The sequence below is a fragment of the Notamacropus eugenii genome, chromosome 2 (genome assembly GCF_028372415.1).
Source record: "Notamacropus eugenii isolate mMacEug1 chromosome 2, mMacEug1.pri_v2, whole genome shotgun sequence".
In the NCBI taxonomy this organism is placed as follows: domain Eukaryota; kingdom Metazoa; phylum Chordata; class Mammalia; order Diprotodontia; family Macropodidae; genus Notamacropus; species Notamacropus eugenii.
This window is the reverse complement of record NC_092873.1, coordinates 95,228,224-95,244,045: the sequence shown is the minus strand read 5'-3', so window position 1 is coordinate 95,244,045 and position 15,822 is coordinate 95,228,224. Positions and strand designations below refer to the sequence as shown.

Sequence of the window (15,822 nt, the reverse complement as noted above, 5' to 3'; positions counted from 1 at the left end):
ATCTTGCAAGTAGTTAGGGAAGCAAAGCTATCACCAATCCACAAGGAGTTCCTTCCTATTCTTTTCTGTCTCTCCATCTTTTATTCCCTAGTATTTGTCTGATAAAACAGGCTTTAAATTGGAACTGGGAAGGGGAGCAAGAGGGGAAAACTGCTTACCTTTCTCTACCAAGCAAGACCCCATAGAGAGTATCAGCTACCACATAGCAAGAAAAAAAGCCCTAGAGATTCCCGGGAGACAAAATTCAAGAAAGAAACTAGCAATAAAATCCATGGTTTTACATTTCTGTAACAAATGTACAAAGTATGGCTAACAAGCAAGATGAATGACAGAGCCTAATGCAAGGAAGGAGCTGTGTTTTTAGCCCTGAGCTTGATGTTTTGAGAGACAGAAAAGAATGCCAGGCGTGGTCTTTGCCCCCATGATGACTGCATGATGTCTCTGCTTCCCTTGCCCCCTGTGGACTTCAGCCATAATTCTTATCCCCAATAGTTCATTTCACTGAGCCAGCTTGGACAAAGGCCTACCCAGCTCAGTGTTTTCTTAGTATTCTATCAGTTCAATTCAGTAAGCTTTTTTAAGTGGTGAGGCACTATGCTAGGTGCTGGACATACAAGAACAAAAATGAGATATGGCCTGTATGCAAGTAAGTACAGAGTGTGTGCAAATTAACAGAAAGTCATTTCAAGGAGAAAAGGCTAGTGACTGGTGCTGTTGGGTGGGAGGAGACATCTCAGCCATGCATTCCAGAAAGCTGAAAATGAGAAGGAAGTGCATTCCAGACGTGGGGGACCACTTAAACAAAGAAAGAGGCAGAAGATGAAGTGTCATGTACTGGGAGAATCTCACAGACCAGATAACAAAGAGTGTGCGAAAGGATGCGATGAGAGAAAAGACTGGAAAGTTGGACGTGAGCCACATCGCATCAGCATCAGTATCTTGGCATGGTGGAAAGAGCCCTAGATCTGGTGACAGATATGAAGCTGAGGTGGAGTCCCAGCTCTGCAATGTAGCACTTGTGTGACCTCAGACAACTCATTTAACATCTGTGGGCCTCAGTTTCCTCTTCTGTAAAAGGAAGACATTGGACTAGATTACCCCTAAACTCCTTTCTTATGGATTCTGTAGTTTCCAACTGCCTTCTGTGTAGTTTTTTGAACTAAAGAAGATCTTTAGTACAGATAGAACCAAATAAGAGACTGGTACTATACTTAAGAATGCGCATCATGATTTTATGGCATCAAATTTACCTTTCTTACTAAGTTTTACGTGTCTATATTTGTGTTTTTCATTTTATGTTATAGATATTTTTATGTATACTTGCTGACTCCCCCATTTAAATGTAAGCACCTTGTGAGTAAGAGATAGTTTGTTCTTTGTACTTGTCCCCAACATCTGACAGGTACCTGGCACATAGTAGGTGCTTAATAAATACTCCTTGGTTGATTGGATCTATTGATTCATTCAATGAGCCTTTATTAAGTACCTACTATGCACAAGGCATTGAAGAAATGAAGACAGCATAACTGTATAAGCTAATTCTGGGAGTGGGGAGGCCGTGTTCACTGGGGACATTGGGAATGGCTCCTTGAAAGGAGCCCACAGCTCCCATGACATCCACTTATCTCCCCACCATGGCCATTGACAAAGGAGTCTCCCTCCCACTCTGCAGCTCTTGTCACCAGTGGGTCAGGCACCCAGGGAATTTCACCGGTCTTTTCTTCTCTTGGCCCATTAGCACAGATACTCAAGAGCTGCTTTTGCTTCAGTGAGTGCTGAAGGGGGATAGGGCTCCTTTGCCAATTTCTTGCATTTTCTCAACCCTGGGAATTCTGCAGTCATGCTGGGACATCTCCTGAGGATAAATTCATGGCTGAATGGAAATCCTTGAGCCCTCTCCTCCCTCTCTCTAAACTACTCTCCACCTCCGACCCCTACCCTATTTGAGTGCCACATCGACAGCAGCTGGATTTTAAAGAAGGGGAAATTGCTGTTTAGAAACTAAAAGGAGAGGGCCCTTGGTGGAACATAAATATTCATGGAAGGAGGTTAGAACAGCAGTCCCTAAAACCTTGATTTGTGGTCACCCATTTAAGCCTCATTAAAAAGTGGTGAATGAGAGTGGGAATATCCAGTGGGGCTGCAGATGAATTGAGCTCCATGCAGATAAAGGCCTCAAGCTGCCAACTCCACAGGCAGTGCCCAGAGCACGATGGCAGCTTGGCTTGGTCACTAATCACTTGCCAACCTCAATTTTAGGAATTTGCTTAGCATGAGCCCTGCTTCTTGCTCTCTAGAGATTGTTTATTGTTTGGGCACCTGGCGACTTCCTGGAGCTGGGTAGGAATGGAAACATTTAACCTCTTCCCAGAGATCAAAGGGCTTATTCTTCATAAGTAAGCAAAACATAAGGGCCACCCCCAGAGGAGTAAGCCCTCCTTGTGACTCCTGGGATCTCCTGGGATCTCAGGCACCAGGGATAAGATGGGAGACTGTGATTGTCCTGACTTAGGAGTATGGAAGGATTTCAGAAATAGCTATTGGTGACTTGACTGGCAGCCCTTGGCCTCCCTTGGCATGTGAAATATACTCCTCCTCTATCAACCTGACTCTTGACTCAATGGCTAATGCTGCATGACTTTGACATAGGGTGAGAATCAGAGGCAAACTCATGGCTCTTACTGGTTCCTGCAGTTCAGATCCAAAGATCAGAGATTTAGAGCTGAACATCAGTCCAGGATCTCCAACTACCTGTTCAACATATCTCCCTCTAGCACCGCCCCCCCCCAAGTCTCATGGACATCTCAAACCCACTATATCCAATTATCTTTCCCCAAAACCCGCCCCTCTTAACTTTCTTATTTCTTTTGAGATCATCACCATTCTTCCAGTTCACAGGTGTGAAACATCCGAGTCACACCAGACTCTTCCATCTCCTTCACTACCCTAACTTTCCTAATCCAGTCAGTTGCCAAGATTTATTTCTCCATCCCATCTCCTTACCCTCTCTTGTGTCTGTCCCCTTCTGCTACACATTCCATAACCCCCCTACTTCAGACCTTATCACTTCTTTCCTAGCCCTAACTGTCGGATTAGTCTCCCACCTTCTACCCTCTCTCCTCTCCAACCAACCTCCACACATGGGCCAAACTGATATACTGAATCAACAAGCATCCATTAAGCATCTGTGTGTCAGGTACTGGGCTGGGCACTAAGAATAGGCAAAAAATGAAACAGCGCCTGGTTTCAAGGAGATTAGATACTAGGGGCATACACATGAAGTGTATCCATGATACCTGCGAGGGAGGGGCGTGTGATTGGGGGAGTCAGGAAAAGCTTCACGTAAGTAATATGGCTTACACCTATATAGTACTTGTTATGTGTTAAGCACTTTACAAATATTATCTCATTTGATCCTCACAGCAACTCTTGGAGGCAGTAAGTGGAATGATCGTGTGCGGAAAACCAGCAAATTGGCCATTTGGGTCAGAAAGCAGAGTGCATAATGGGGTAGTAACATGAGATCCATCTGACAGATGTAGATTAGAACCAGGCTGGGAAGGTTTTTTGGTAAGGAGGTAGCTGCTGAGGCAGCTAGGTGGTGCATTGAAGAGAAAGATAGAGAATAGCCTGGAGTCAAGGAAACTGAGTTCAAATCCAGCCTCAGACACTTACTAGTTGTGTGACTCTGGGAAAGTCACTTAATCCTGTTGGCCTCAGTTTCCTCATCTGTAAAATGAGACAAATGGAAAAGAAAATGGGAAACCATTGCACTGTTTTTGCCAGGAAAACCCCAAATGGGGTCGTGAAGAGTCAGATATGACTGAACAATGATAACAAAAAATGCTCTTTCCAGAGCAGTTAGGTGGTACAGTGGATAGAGTATGAAGCCTAGAGTCAGGAAGACCTGTGTTCAAATCTGACCTCAGAAATTTATTAGTTGTATGACCCTGGGCAAGTCACTTAACTCTGTTAGCCTGTTTCTGCATCTATAAAATGAGTTGGAGAAGGAAATGGCAAACTACTGAAGTATCTTTATCAAGAAAACCCTGGATTTGGACATGACTGAACAACAACCACAAGGTGCTATTATGATCCCCATTTCACAGGTGAAGAAACTGAGGCAGACTAAGTGGCTTGCCACACAGCTAGAAAGTATCTGAGACTGGATTTGAACTCATGTCTTCCTGACTGTACCCAATGTACTACATAGCTGCCAAGATGGTGCTTGATCTGAGTCTTGAAAAAAGTGGAAGACTGTGAGGCAAAGGTGAGATGAGAGTGTATTCCAGGTACGGAGGGTGGCTAGTGCAAAGGCATGATGTTTGGAGATAGAGTATCGCATGTGCAGAGCAGCAACAGACCTAGTTTGACTAGACAGTATAGCATAGGAAGTACAGTAATGAGGCTGGAAAAACAGGTTGGGGTCAAATTGCAAAGGCCTTTAAAAGCTAACCAGAGGAGTTTATTTTTCATCAAAGAGGCAACAAAGAGCAATTGGAATTTTCTGAATAGGGAGATGACATGGTCAGACTTAAGCTTAAGGAAAATCATTTTGTCCACTGTGTGGAGGATGGATTGCAATGGGCGGAGACAAAGTTATTGTTCAGTGAAGTCTCTACATGAACTCGTAACATCCATGGGGTTTTCTTGACAAAGGTACTGGAGTGATTCGCCATTTCCTTCTCTAGACTATCTTCATTTTAGAGATTAAGAAACTGAGTTAAGTGACTTGCCTAGGGTCATGCAGCTAGTAAGTGTTTGAGAGATTTAAACTCGGGTCTCCTGACTCCAAGCAAGATGCTCTATGTACCGCACCACCTAGCTGCCCAAAGACAAAGAAGGGAGACCATTCCAATAGTTACGTTTAGAGGTGATGCAGGCCGAGTGATTCCTTTGAAGGGGACAGATTCCAGAGATGTTTGGATAGGATATGTGGGGTGAGGAAGTTTAGGCTGAGGATGACACTCAGGTTTTGAATTTGGATGGTGGTGCCTTCAACAGAAGCAGAGAAATTCAGAAGAGGAGGCATGGACTTCAGGGAAAATGTAGTTGGTATCATTTGAGACATGTTGAAGGTCACGTCTGTGGAATGTCCAGCTTGACTAGTAAACAGGTGGTGATTGTGAGACTGGGCCCAGGTGAAATGGAGCAGAACACGCCACTCTTCTGCTCAAGGTTTCCCATTGGCTTCAGGATAAAATATGAACTCTTCTGTTTAGGATTGAAAGCACTTTATAATCTGGCTGCAGCCTGTTTTGCCAGGATGATTACAAGTTACTCCCACACATATACCTCATTTCAGCCAAACTGACTTACTGTTCCCTGTACAGAGAATTCCATCTCCCACTTTGTACAGGCTGGTTCCTGTCAAGGCTCAGCTCAGTCGCCCCCTCCTTCAAAAGGACTTCGCTAATTCTCTCAATTATTAATGTTTTCTCCACCTCATCACTGTGTATTCATTCTATATACATCCTGTGTATACCCTATTTTATCTCCACAATACAAGGTAAGTCCCTTGAGGGCAGACAGTCTCACTTTTGTATTTGCACATTCAGTTCCTGACACACTGATACCTCTTGATGCCTAAAGCATTAATAATGTTTTTGGTTGATTGGAAAGAGCCTCAGAGAACATCCAGTCCATTTTACAGGTAAGAAAACTTAGAGATAAATTGGAGCTGTCCAGGGTCCTAGGACCTGTAAGTGTTGAAACAGACTCAAACCCAAGTCCTTGACCTCCAAATGCCATGTTCCTTTCAGCATGATGCCTAGTGCTTCTGTAATGTAAAGGAAAACCTTTCAGCCATTGTCACAGAGTGCTCCCCAATATCAAAGTAGGATAATTTGGAGATTCCAGAATCAACCAGAGAATCCCTGACTTTTCCTCAGGGTCTTGGAGTCTCCTTCCTTTGCTCTTCCCTGCCTGCCTCTAAGAGGTATTTCTTTACAAGTAGTGACCAGTAATAAGATGATAACTGCTAGCTCCAGCGATGGACAAACTACCCACAAGTTTATGTGAAATCTCAGTTACGAATGATGAAACATCAAGCTGGAAGGAACCTTGAAAAAGTCCTCTGAGAGAAAGCAAGGCCTGGAGAGGTTTAGTAAGGTCCCACAGAGCCAAGATGGGAACTCAAGCACTCTGGTTTGCAATCTAGGGCTCTTTCTACTGTCCCTACATCTCCCAAATCCCAGAAAACAAATCAGCCAGATGTTAAGCTTCCTCTGAACAGGAACCATGCCTTGGGTTTCCCCTGGAGCTTTCCCACAGTCTTCAACAATGCTTGGAGACCTTCTAAATAGCAGCTTCTAGGACTAGCCTCTAGAAGCCCACCACAGTGAATTCTTCACTGGAAACTGAAGGTTCTTTCTCTTTATTACCCCCTTTCCAACTTCCTGTCCCCTTCCTTCCTCTTCTCCCTGCTTCCTTCATTTCTTTCCTTCCTCTTCTTCGCCTTTCCCTTTCCTCTTCTTCTTTTCCTCATCCTCCTCTCCTTTCCTCCTATTTCCCCTTTTCCCTCTTCCTCCTCCCTCCTCATCCTCCTTCCTCTTCTTTTGGCCCCTGCCTCCTTTCTTCAATCCTCTTCCTTCCTTGATTGAAGTACAGAGCTAAGTTGACTGATAAAAGATGAGGCTCCATTGGTACAAAGTAGAAGACACCTCTGTCTGGCATGATTACAGTCCTGACCTATGGAGCTTTTAGGTAGACTGGATACCATTCCAAAATTCCTTCAAGCCCTAAAGTTCTGGATCCACTTACCTCAACTTATGCCCATAGTCTGACCTCAAAGCCACCTATCAGATAGCCCACTAACATGGGCATCAGGAAACCTCCCTCTTAGACACACTCACCTTTTCCCTTGGTAGCTGGTTCCCCCTGACAATCCTCCCCTTGGTGCCCATTAGCAGATTAATGAAACAATTAACCAGGCAATTAACTCAAGTCTCTGCCATTGCTCCCTCCTGCAGAGCTCCGTGTAAGTAATTTTGAGTTGGCAGAGGTTTAAAATTAGGGGAGGAGATAAGCAGGTTACCTGGAGGGTTATCACCTGGACTGGGCACGGGTCTGTGTAGGGAAGCAGCTGTCACCTAAAATGGATGGGAAGTAAAGGGATAAGTAGTAAGTACAGCACAGCCACAGAAGAGGGACATGAAGATCTAAGTCTATTGGTGTTTCTGGGATCTGGCCTCTTAGACCTGGGAAGCATCGATTCCAAAATGGTTGACTTCCTCCCCCTTCCCCCACCCCCCAGCAGAAGAAAAGGTCCCAAAAGGAAGCAGAGGACCAGACTCCCTTGAAATAAGTCACAATTTCTGTGGGCTTCCGTTTCCCCACCTATGAAATGGGCAGAGTAAATGAATGAAGTCTTTTTATTAAGTGCCGTGTGTCCAACACCGTCAAATTACAAAAGTGAGACAGTCATTGCTCTCAGAGAGATTACATTCTAACAGGGAAAGGCAACATGTAGGAGAGCCAGGGCTGGAAAAAGGCAGAAAGGAGGGGCTGTGGAGGACCTGAATGCTGGGAATATGGTTTGAAGATATCCAGGAAGCGTTTCCTCAATATTCCTCTTGCTCCACCCCTCTTATTGTAAGACTATTGTAAGAATCATTGAGCTCACTGCTGTATAATTAAAGCAGGATAGAAACCCAAGCAATTGTTATTCAATCAGGTCTTTATTGTTTGCAGTCTAAATTATCCTGGAGCAACCAGGTGGTACGATTGGTGAGGTGCTGGGCCTGGAGTCAGGAAGACTTGAGTTCAAATATGACTTCAGACACTAGCAGTACAATCCTGAGCAAATCACTTAAACCTGTTTGCCTCAGTTTCCTCATGTTTAAAATGAGTTGGAGAAGGAAATGGCAAACCATTGAAAATAACTAAACAACAATAAATTATCCTGGGCCTCCTACTTACCCTTATAGAGTCCCATATAGATCCTGGGTTGTCTATATTAGGACAGAGGTGGAAGGTGGATAGCCTCAGGTACATAGGAGATGAATAACTCTGTGTGTGTGTGTGTAACTGCATTTCAAAGCCAAATACCCAACACTAAAACCCATTCTATAAAAATCTATACTTAAGAATTAAATAGATTGGGTCTATTTCATTTAACGAGACAGATTCCTCAATTCAGCAACCTCTGGAGACTCACGGAGGGGCTGGGACTGAAGACCCTCCGTTTGTAGGTGATTCCAGCATCTCCTTTTGGTAGCTTTTGACAAAAATATTACCAGCAACCAGAATTGTTCCCCTGGGACTGCATCCCTGAAAATATAATAGAAGCCAATGTGGCTCGTTGCTTATAATGTAACCTGGCAAGAACATATTTCTTTCATTAAGTGAGATATACCTGTGTGAAGCTATGTGTGTTCAATAAATGCCTGCCCAATGAAAATAGAAATGCATTTGTGTTAAGGGATTAGCCACCATTGTGTCAGATTATAATAATAATAGCTCACATTTCCACAGCCCTTTATGGTTTGTTTGGTGGGTTTTTTTTTTACAAAGCACTTTTCTCCCAACAAGCATCTGTTGCCCTGTTCTCCCCTCCTCCCGATCGGGGGATGATCTGTTGTTGCTTGTGTGTTTCAGATAGATGGGCTTGAGGAGAAACTGTCCTTGTGCAGGAGAAACCTGGAGGAAGTCAATGGCCGCCTTCGCATGGAGGAGCTGAGCCCAGAGGCCAGGTAACACTGCTGCCCTACCAGGCGGAAGCTGAATACAATGGGCCTGGGACTCAGCTCCCACTCCTCTTCCCCCGGCCCCCAGGTGTTAGCCCCATTGCCAGCTGGTGTCAGCTTCCCTTGTTGTTATCACCCCAAAGCTAGCCAGGATTCTTAAGAAGCCAGCCCATAATGCAGAGGGAGAAGTGTCAGGTCACTCCATGTCTCTCATCCCTCTCCTGCCACCTGTTCCCCAACCTCAGGGGTCTAACATACCATCTCCTAGTGGCTCTTCTCCACTGCCCGAGGCTTGGCTCTCACAAACCAGGGCCAGAACTGTACATACACAGGGGTGCTTAGTGTCATTGTTTAATGCTGCCTTCTTTCTCTGATACACATCTTCCCAGGCTGACAAGCCTGTATGGCCCCTTCCTGGTCACAGTTCCAGCTTAGGGAGTGGGAGCACGGTTCTTTGTGCCCAGTTCCTTTTTCCTGCATCCTGCAGGGAGGGCTCTGGGATGGTGGTAGTGGGAGGGAAGGGGAGGAAGGGGACGGAGGTACAAAGCGGCTTCTCTGCCCTTTTCCATTCCCTTCTCCATCCCCACTCCCCCACCCCCACCCCCACCCTCAAACCCTTCTAGGAGAGCTTTGGAGAAGGAAAAGAACAACCTGACAAGCAAAGCCTCCAGCTATGGTAAGAATTTCCTTGGATTACAAGTGTACGCACCTAGCACCCTGGGGAGCTCGGCCCTCTTGATTTTGGTGGTGGGGTGAGACTGCCCCCTGCTGGTCAAAGTGGGTGGGGTGGGGTTACAGACCACAAATGCCAAGTCAGGGGAGCTGGAGGAAACAAGCTCCCTTGTAGCATGTCAGAGATGAAAGAAAATTTCACAAGTCAGCTGACCCTGATTTTGCAGAGGAGGAAACTGAGGCACAGAGAATGTTCTCTGGGAATCCCAAGATTTCATGTACACAAAGATCCACCATTGCCAATACCCTTAAGGGGAGGGGGAATTGGAGGCAGCTGGGGACTAGGTTGAATCCTGAAAAACACTGGATGGGGTGGGCGTTAGAACTGGAAGGAAGCTCAGACCTCACTCAGTCCTCACTCAGTCCAACCCCATCCTTTTTCACATGGGAAAGAAGAGCCTTGAGAAGGAAATGCCCCCCAGATGCTATAGCTCTGTGCCCATAGACATGCAGACTCCTCTATCCAGAATACCTCCTTTCTCTGGTGGGGGAGGCTGCTCAAGAGCCATATAGGGAAAGGGAAGGAAGGAAGGGGCATTTGGAACACATCGAATTTATCTGGCTTAGGGGGACAGTGGGTTTTGGGGGGCGCAGTTCTCCATTCCAAGCAGCACCGGCAGCTGATGTGGCGGCCTCAGTTCACCAGCCTGCGGCCAGATAGGAACAGGGGCATTCCCTCCTCAGAGACCTCTCTGGACATGGTCCCTACACTCCCTTCTGGCTCCAATATTCCAATAGGCTAAAAATGCCTCTTATTTGGATATTTTCCCTACCCGTCTTCCCAGGCCTTTCCCATCATTCTGCAGGATACCCCTGCTACTGTTCCCTCACATCCTTTCTTGCACCTGGAACCCAGAGAGTGGGGTCATACCGCCACCTGCTGGGCAGCAGTAACGGGACCCTGCCAGAACTTGAACTGAGAATCAAGGAAATAATCAGAGACCAAGTTGGACTCGTTCCTGGCCCGCTGCCCTCCCCAGCCTGCATTCCCCCTGCTCCCAACCCAGGGGGACCTGTCATAAAAAGTGGACAAGGAATGCTTATTGATTGGTCAAGGGTCCCCTCTTGCTAATAGCTCACATTTATAAAAGTCAAAATGTTCTGTGGAGCTTTTAAGGTTTAGAGCATTTTCCTTAAAACAACCAGAGTGAGGAATTCATTATCCCCCCCCAACTCCTAAACTTCCTCTTTTCTTTTGAGGCTGTCACCATCCCTCAGTCATCCAAGTTTGCACCTTCCACTTCTTCCGCCACAGGTTTCTATTACATGATCCCACCCTCGTTCAGGCTCTCATCACTTCTTTCCTGGACTATTCCAACAACCTCCTATTTGGACTTCTGATTTCCAGGATCTCACTTCTAGAATATACCTCCTCATTGCTGCCAAAATAATCTTCTTAAATCTTAAGTCACTCCCCTACTCAAGAATCCTCGGTGGCTCCTTACTGCCTCAAAGATAAAGTACAAAATTCGGTTTGGTTTTTAAAGCCCTTCACAGTGTGGCATCAGGGTTATTTACATTAATCCCTTCACACATTGCATACCAAACTGCTAAACTTGCTGTTCCCCTGGATTTCTGTGTCTGCGTAGGCTGCCTGTGCACGCACTCCCCCACTTGTTAGGCCTGATTATGAATATACGTGCCTGTTTATATAATATATATCTACCCCACTGCACCCCCCCAACCCCACCCCCCCCAATAGAAAGTAACTCTCCAGGGAAGAGGAGCTACTTTCGTGTCTTCCTGGTGCCTGGCATAGTGCGTTGTTCACAGTAGACACACACTTTAAAAGTGATTGTGGGATTGGATTAAAACTAGCCAAGTCACAGGCTCAAGGATCACAAGACCTGGATTTAAATCTCACTTCTGAAGCTTGCTATCTACTGTGACCTTGGGGAAGTTATTTAATCTCCCTGGGCCTATTTTCCTCATTTTTAAAGGAGGTCAGACTAGATGGCCTGAAGTCCACTTCAGCTCTTGTCCTATTAATATTGTTTTACAGATAAGGAAACTGAGGTTCTGAAATTGTGGCTTACCCATGTCACATAGCCAATGAGAAGGAAGCAGGATTTGAACACAAGTCTCTAGACTCCAAGGCTGGTACCCAAACCAGTGCTGGAAGAGCTCCCTCTGGATGGGAGGTGGGCCTGGTAGTCTCAAGGCAGGTGAATAGCTTTTAAAGGCTCTAACAGCTTCCCCAAGCCTGATATCCTGTGGTTGGGGACGGGTAGGGTAGCTTAGGATAACCTTACAGCCTTCAAGTGCAGACAGGATTGTTCTCCCTGCCCTCACTGTCTTCACATTAGGGGCTGTGACTTCCTCTGATTCTCAGAGCTGGCCTCCCTCTTACACAGAACCGAGAATTAGCAACACTACAGTTAAGTTCACCCAGTACTTGTCAAGCATCTGCTGAGAGACCACAAGGCCTGACCAGAATATAAGGACATTATTTAGGTGGGTCCCCTTCCTTTATAGCTATACACTTCCTGGAGATATTACATGCCTTGAAGAGTTAGAGAGGACTAATTACTTGCCCAGAAAGAAGACCTAGACTTGTCCTGGCTCTGCCATGCATGATGTGACCTTGGGCAAGTCACTCCCCTTCCCTTTGGTCTACAACTCTAAACTCTTACATGATTTCTCCCTACCGCTTTTATTACAAATGTTCTTATTGACATCTTTGGTTTTATACATCATTGTAGGCTCTTACACGGTTTTTGAGGACTTTCTCAGCTCCAACATTTTAGTTTCATGGCTCTTCAATGATAGCTATAGAGACCCCCTTGCCCTGACTTCCCCTATGCTAAGATCTGTTCCTCCTCCCGTGGGTTCTGTCCCTCTGGTTACTTTGGGTGCCCTCTTTGGACTCAAACAGCATTTATGTGGAGGAGACGATGTAACTGTGGGCTGGAGTGGAAAGCATGCCAAAGTTATGCTTGAGCTCAATTCTGGGGGCCCCAAGCGTATATGTGGAGAGCTAGGTTGAAAAAGAACAGTGGGGGGTGGAGGTTGACCAAGAAGGGAAGCGGCCTGGTACATGCTCCCAAATGTTGTCACTGCTGGAGGTGGACTGTGAAAGAGGCAGCCCCGCCCCCATCACACTGGGGGTGGGGGGGTTTCTTCACAGAAAGGGAGCTGAAGTCCCTTAGGAGAGAGAACCGGAAGAACACATTGCTCTCTGTGGCAATCTTCTTGCTTCTCCTTCTCGCCTATGCCTACTGGACTATGTGACCGTACTGGTTTCCGCTGCCAAGCACAAGGAGCCATAATGCTTTTGGAGAACTGGACTAGGACAATCAAAGTTGGTCCGCCTTTCTGGACTCTATCTGCTCCCTCCCAAAGATGCCTGTGCCCAGCCTGGACAGAGATGCTAACAAGACCCTGGGGGTTGGTCCTACCTAAGCCAAGATTCCGGTGCCAGGTCTTGTATTCAACCCTCCTGGTTTACAGAGTCTGGCTGTCAGCAGGGAGTGGTGCTGGCTCCTCCCAGGGAGAATGGCCAATAAAGAATGTTCAGACAGCTACCTGCCAAGTAAATGCCAGTCTTCCTGAAGCTGAAGGGATGATTGGGGAGAGGGAGGAAATGTTGGGGGAAGGACTCAGGAACTAGCCCTCAAAAGTCCCAAGTCAGAGGTAAATATCTGGCAGAGGCCCGAGGAACAAAGTGACAGCTTCCAAATGCTCTTTTCAACAGGGCCTTTTGTCACCTCACCTGCACCTTTGGGTGTTCTCAAGCCACCCAACAGAGCCTTCAATCACTGCAGAAAAACGGGCCATCAGGCCTGTACAGCAAAGGGAAGCTCAGGGGCCAAACGCAGCCACAAAGCTCCAAGGGAACAGACCTAATCCATCTTAGAGGGAAAGAAGTTGCTGTGAGTGAGCAGCAGCAGCCATGGTAATCACCAGACAGACACATGGGTGACAGTGGCCAGTAAATTAGAATAAGCTTTGCAGTGAGGGATGGGCGCAGGTCAGTGAAGTCACCCACCACAGCTGGCTTCTGGCAGTTCAGGCACAACAGAGACATCACTGGCCAGGCCGGATCCCACCTGCTCTGCCCTCCCCCACCGCCGCAGCATGGGGACATGGGACAGAAAAGGGGAAAGGAGACCAGGAAGGCTGGAGGGAGGCCAGAGCAAAGCAACTAAAATGATGAAGGGGCTCAAGCAGCTAGGAGGCAAGATTAAACCAATTAAATATGTAAAGCAATGAGGAAAAGAGCTCAGGGGAACTGAAGGCTGTGAAATATTAAGGAGGGACCCTGGGGGAAGGGAGGGGGAGGCAGCAGGATGGAGCCTGGGGGAAGGGGAGAGAAGTATTCAGAAAAATAGTAGGGAAAACCACTAAATAATGTGGTTAGGTTCTGGAAGGGGCAGTCCAGGGCTGGAAGTAAAGAGTGAAAGGCTGGGGGAGGGGGAGGGGGTCGGTGAAGCCATCCTCCTCTCCCCTCCCCTCCCCTCCTTCCAGAGTCTAAAGTGACATTAATTAGTCTGCCGCTTCTGCTATTTTAGTCTCACAGACAGATCTTGGATCGTGGATGTGCCACCAGCTGGCCAGCTGTGTGATTTATGCAACTGAGCAAGGCAGATCCTTCCACCTCGGCCTTGTCCTCCCCACCATCTCTGCTTTTATGGAGAGCAGCACGGTAACACTAGGCCGGACTATTCTCCAGGATATCAGAGCCTGTTGATTTTAAAGCTCCCTCACTTCCCTCTTTTTTTAGACAGCTCCCTCTGCATCACCTCACAGCCCAGATAGTCTTCAACCAAGTCAGTCAGTTCCCATGCTACAAAGTACCAAGCACAAACTGCCAACCTTCAGTACAGAATTACACAGGTTTTAAAAATATCTTTTTCCTTTAATGATCTGAGGCGCCATGAGACACATACACACACCCCTAACCCAGTATTGGGTGGAAATAAGCTACCTTTGTAGGCAGGGCTACTACTACCAAATGCAGGATAGAGGAAGACTGCTGGTCCACCCCATGGACACAGTGGAGACACTCCCCCGCCCTGCAACCTTCTGCCTGTCACCATGGAAACAAGCCCAGCAAAGAGAATCTTTACTTCTGGCCCTCCAGCTTGGGCCCCAAGGGAAGGCAGAGGGAAATGTGTTATGAGTTCTCTAAGCACTGATGTGCTTCTCATCAAATAGCTCCTAGACATGCTTCCTTCCTCCAGTGAGGACCTCTGGTCCCTCTCCCCTCTTTGTGCATGAGAGAGGTAATCACCCCATGAGAAAACATGGAAGCAAGTTGTGCCTTTTGCTGGGGAAAAAGAGAGGAGGGGAATGATCTCGGGCCTGAGAAACTCCACTCAAACCCTCCAGCATCTTATCTTTGGCAACACAAAGAGAGCTGGGCCAAGCCCCCACATTGGGCATCACTGCTGTGACAGGAGAACATCCCACAGAGACTCCTATGGGCACTGAGCCAATTGTGATAACCCACAATTAAAGGTATTTCTCCAGAACACAGAAAGGGCCACCGTTTCCTGAACAAGATGCCTGGGCAACATTTGGCAGCTGCTTCCTCAACTTTTAAAGTTGTTTGCCCTACTCAGGCTTGAACGAGAAGTGGGAATGGGGTAGGAGGCAGTTCTAGAAAAAACGTTCTGGTTACTCCAATGGACATTTACACTGAGGTAAAAAAAAAAAAAAAAAAAAGAAAAATCTATGAGAGGTCAGGTTCTGGGAACCATCAAGGGCAAGGGGCAGATACAAGGACTGATGTGTCCAACAGTCACAGTCTTTCTTCCCCTACTCATCATGCTGCCCAAGTAGTACTTCAGCTACTTGGTTGAAAGGGAAGGACTCCCAGGATAGCCCAAACAAGAGACAGGAGAAGTACAAGGAAGTCCAGGAGCTCTGACGCTTCAGCAATGATCTCTCATCAGGAGCCTCTACCCCCACATACCCAGGAACTGACCCTCTAATGGCCACCCCTCTATAGGAGAGAGTTCCCACCATGTCTTTCTGGGGATGGGAACTGAAAGGGCTATACCAGGAGCAAAAGCAATGTCAACTTCCTTAGCTCCTTCCAAAATACTCATAAAGTGTTCTAGGGGCAAGGGAAGGATGAGCAGGGGGAGAGGGTCATATGCCCTGTCCTTGATGTGCGCTGAATGCCATTCTTTCTCCTCTAAGAAGGAAGTGACCTCTCTTATCTGCTGATATCTTGCTCCAAATAGGACAATCAGCCCCCTCCCTCCTTCCTCAGACAGTAGCCAAGGGTCCTCAGGGGTGGCCATGATGTCCTCGGCTGGATCCTCAGACACTGTGTTCTCGAATGAAGGAGAGGATGTCATCCTTAGACAGTTTCTCAGGATTCTGACACTTCTGAGAGTCATGTACTCGGACACCATCACCCCATTCCCAGAAGAGCCGCCCATAGTAGCAGATG

At 46.9% G+C, this 15,822-nt stretch overlaps 2 protein-coding genes across 2 annotated transcripts in view; one reads left to right on the top strand and one right to left on the bottom strand.

Annotated features, from left to right (window-relative positions):
- The window catches only part of CCDC167 (coiled-coil domain containing 167), a 26,580-nt gene extending 12,313 nt beyond the window's left edge, over window positions 1-14,267 (top strand). Inside the window, exons 2-5 of the mRNA XM_072641974.1 lie at window positions 8,599-8,693; window positions 9,311-9,363; window positions 13,114-13,314; window positions 13,931-14,267. Of these exons, the coding sequence (XP_072498075.1) occupies window positions 8,599-8,693; window positions 9,311-9,363; window positions 13,114-13,265 (300 nt within the window). The 3' untranslated portion in view covers window positions 13,266-13,314; window positions 13,931-14,267. The remainder of the gene's footprint in view (window positions 1-8,598; window positions 8,694-9,310; window positions 9,364-13,113; window positions 13,315-13,930) is intronic.
- CMTR1 (cap methyltransferase 1) overlaps window positions 14,257-15,822 on the bottom strand; it is a 53,974-nt gene continuing 52,408 nt past the window's right edge. Inside the window, exon 24 of the mRNA XM_072641973.1 lies at window positions 14,257-15,822. Coding sequence (XP_072498074.1) covers window positions 15,690-15,822 — 133 coding nt within the window. The 3' untranslated portion in view covers window positions 14,257-15,689.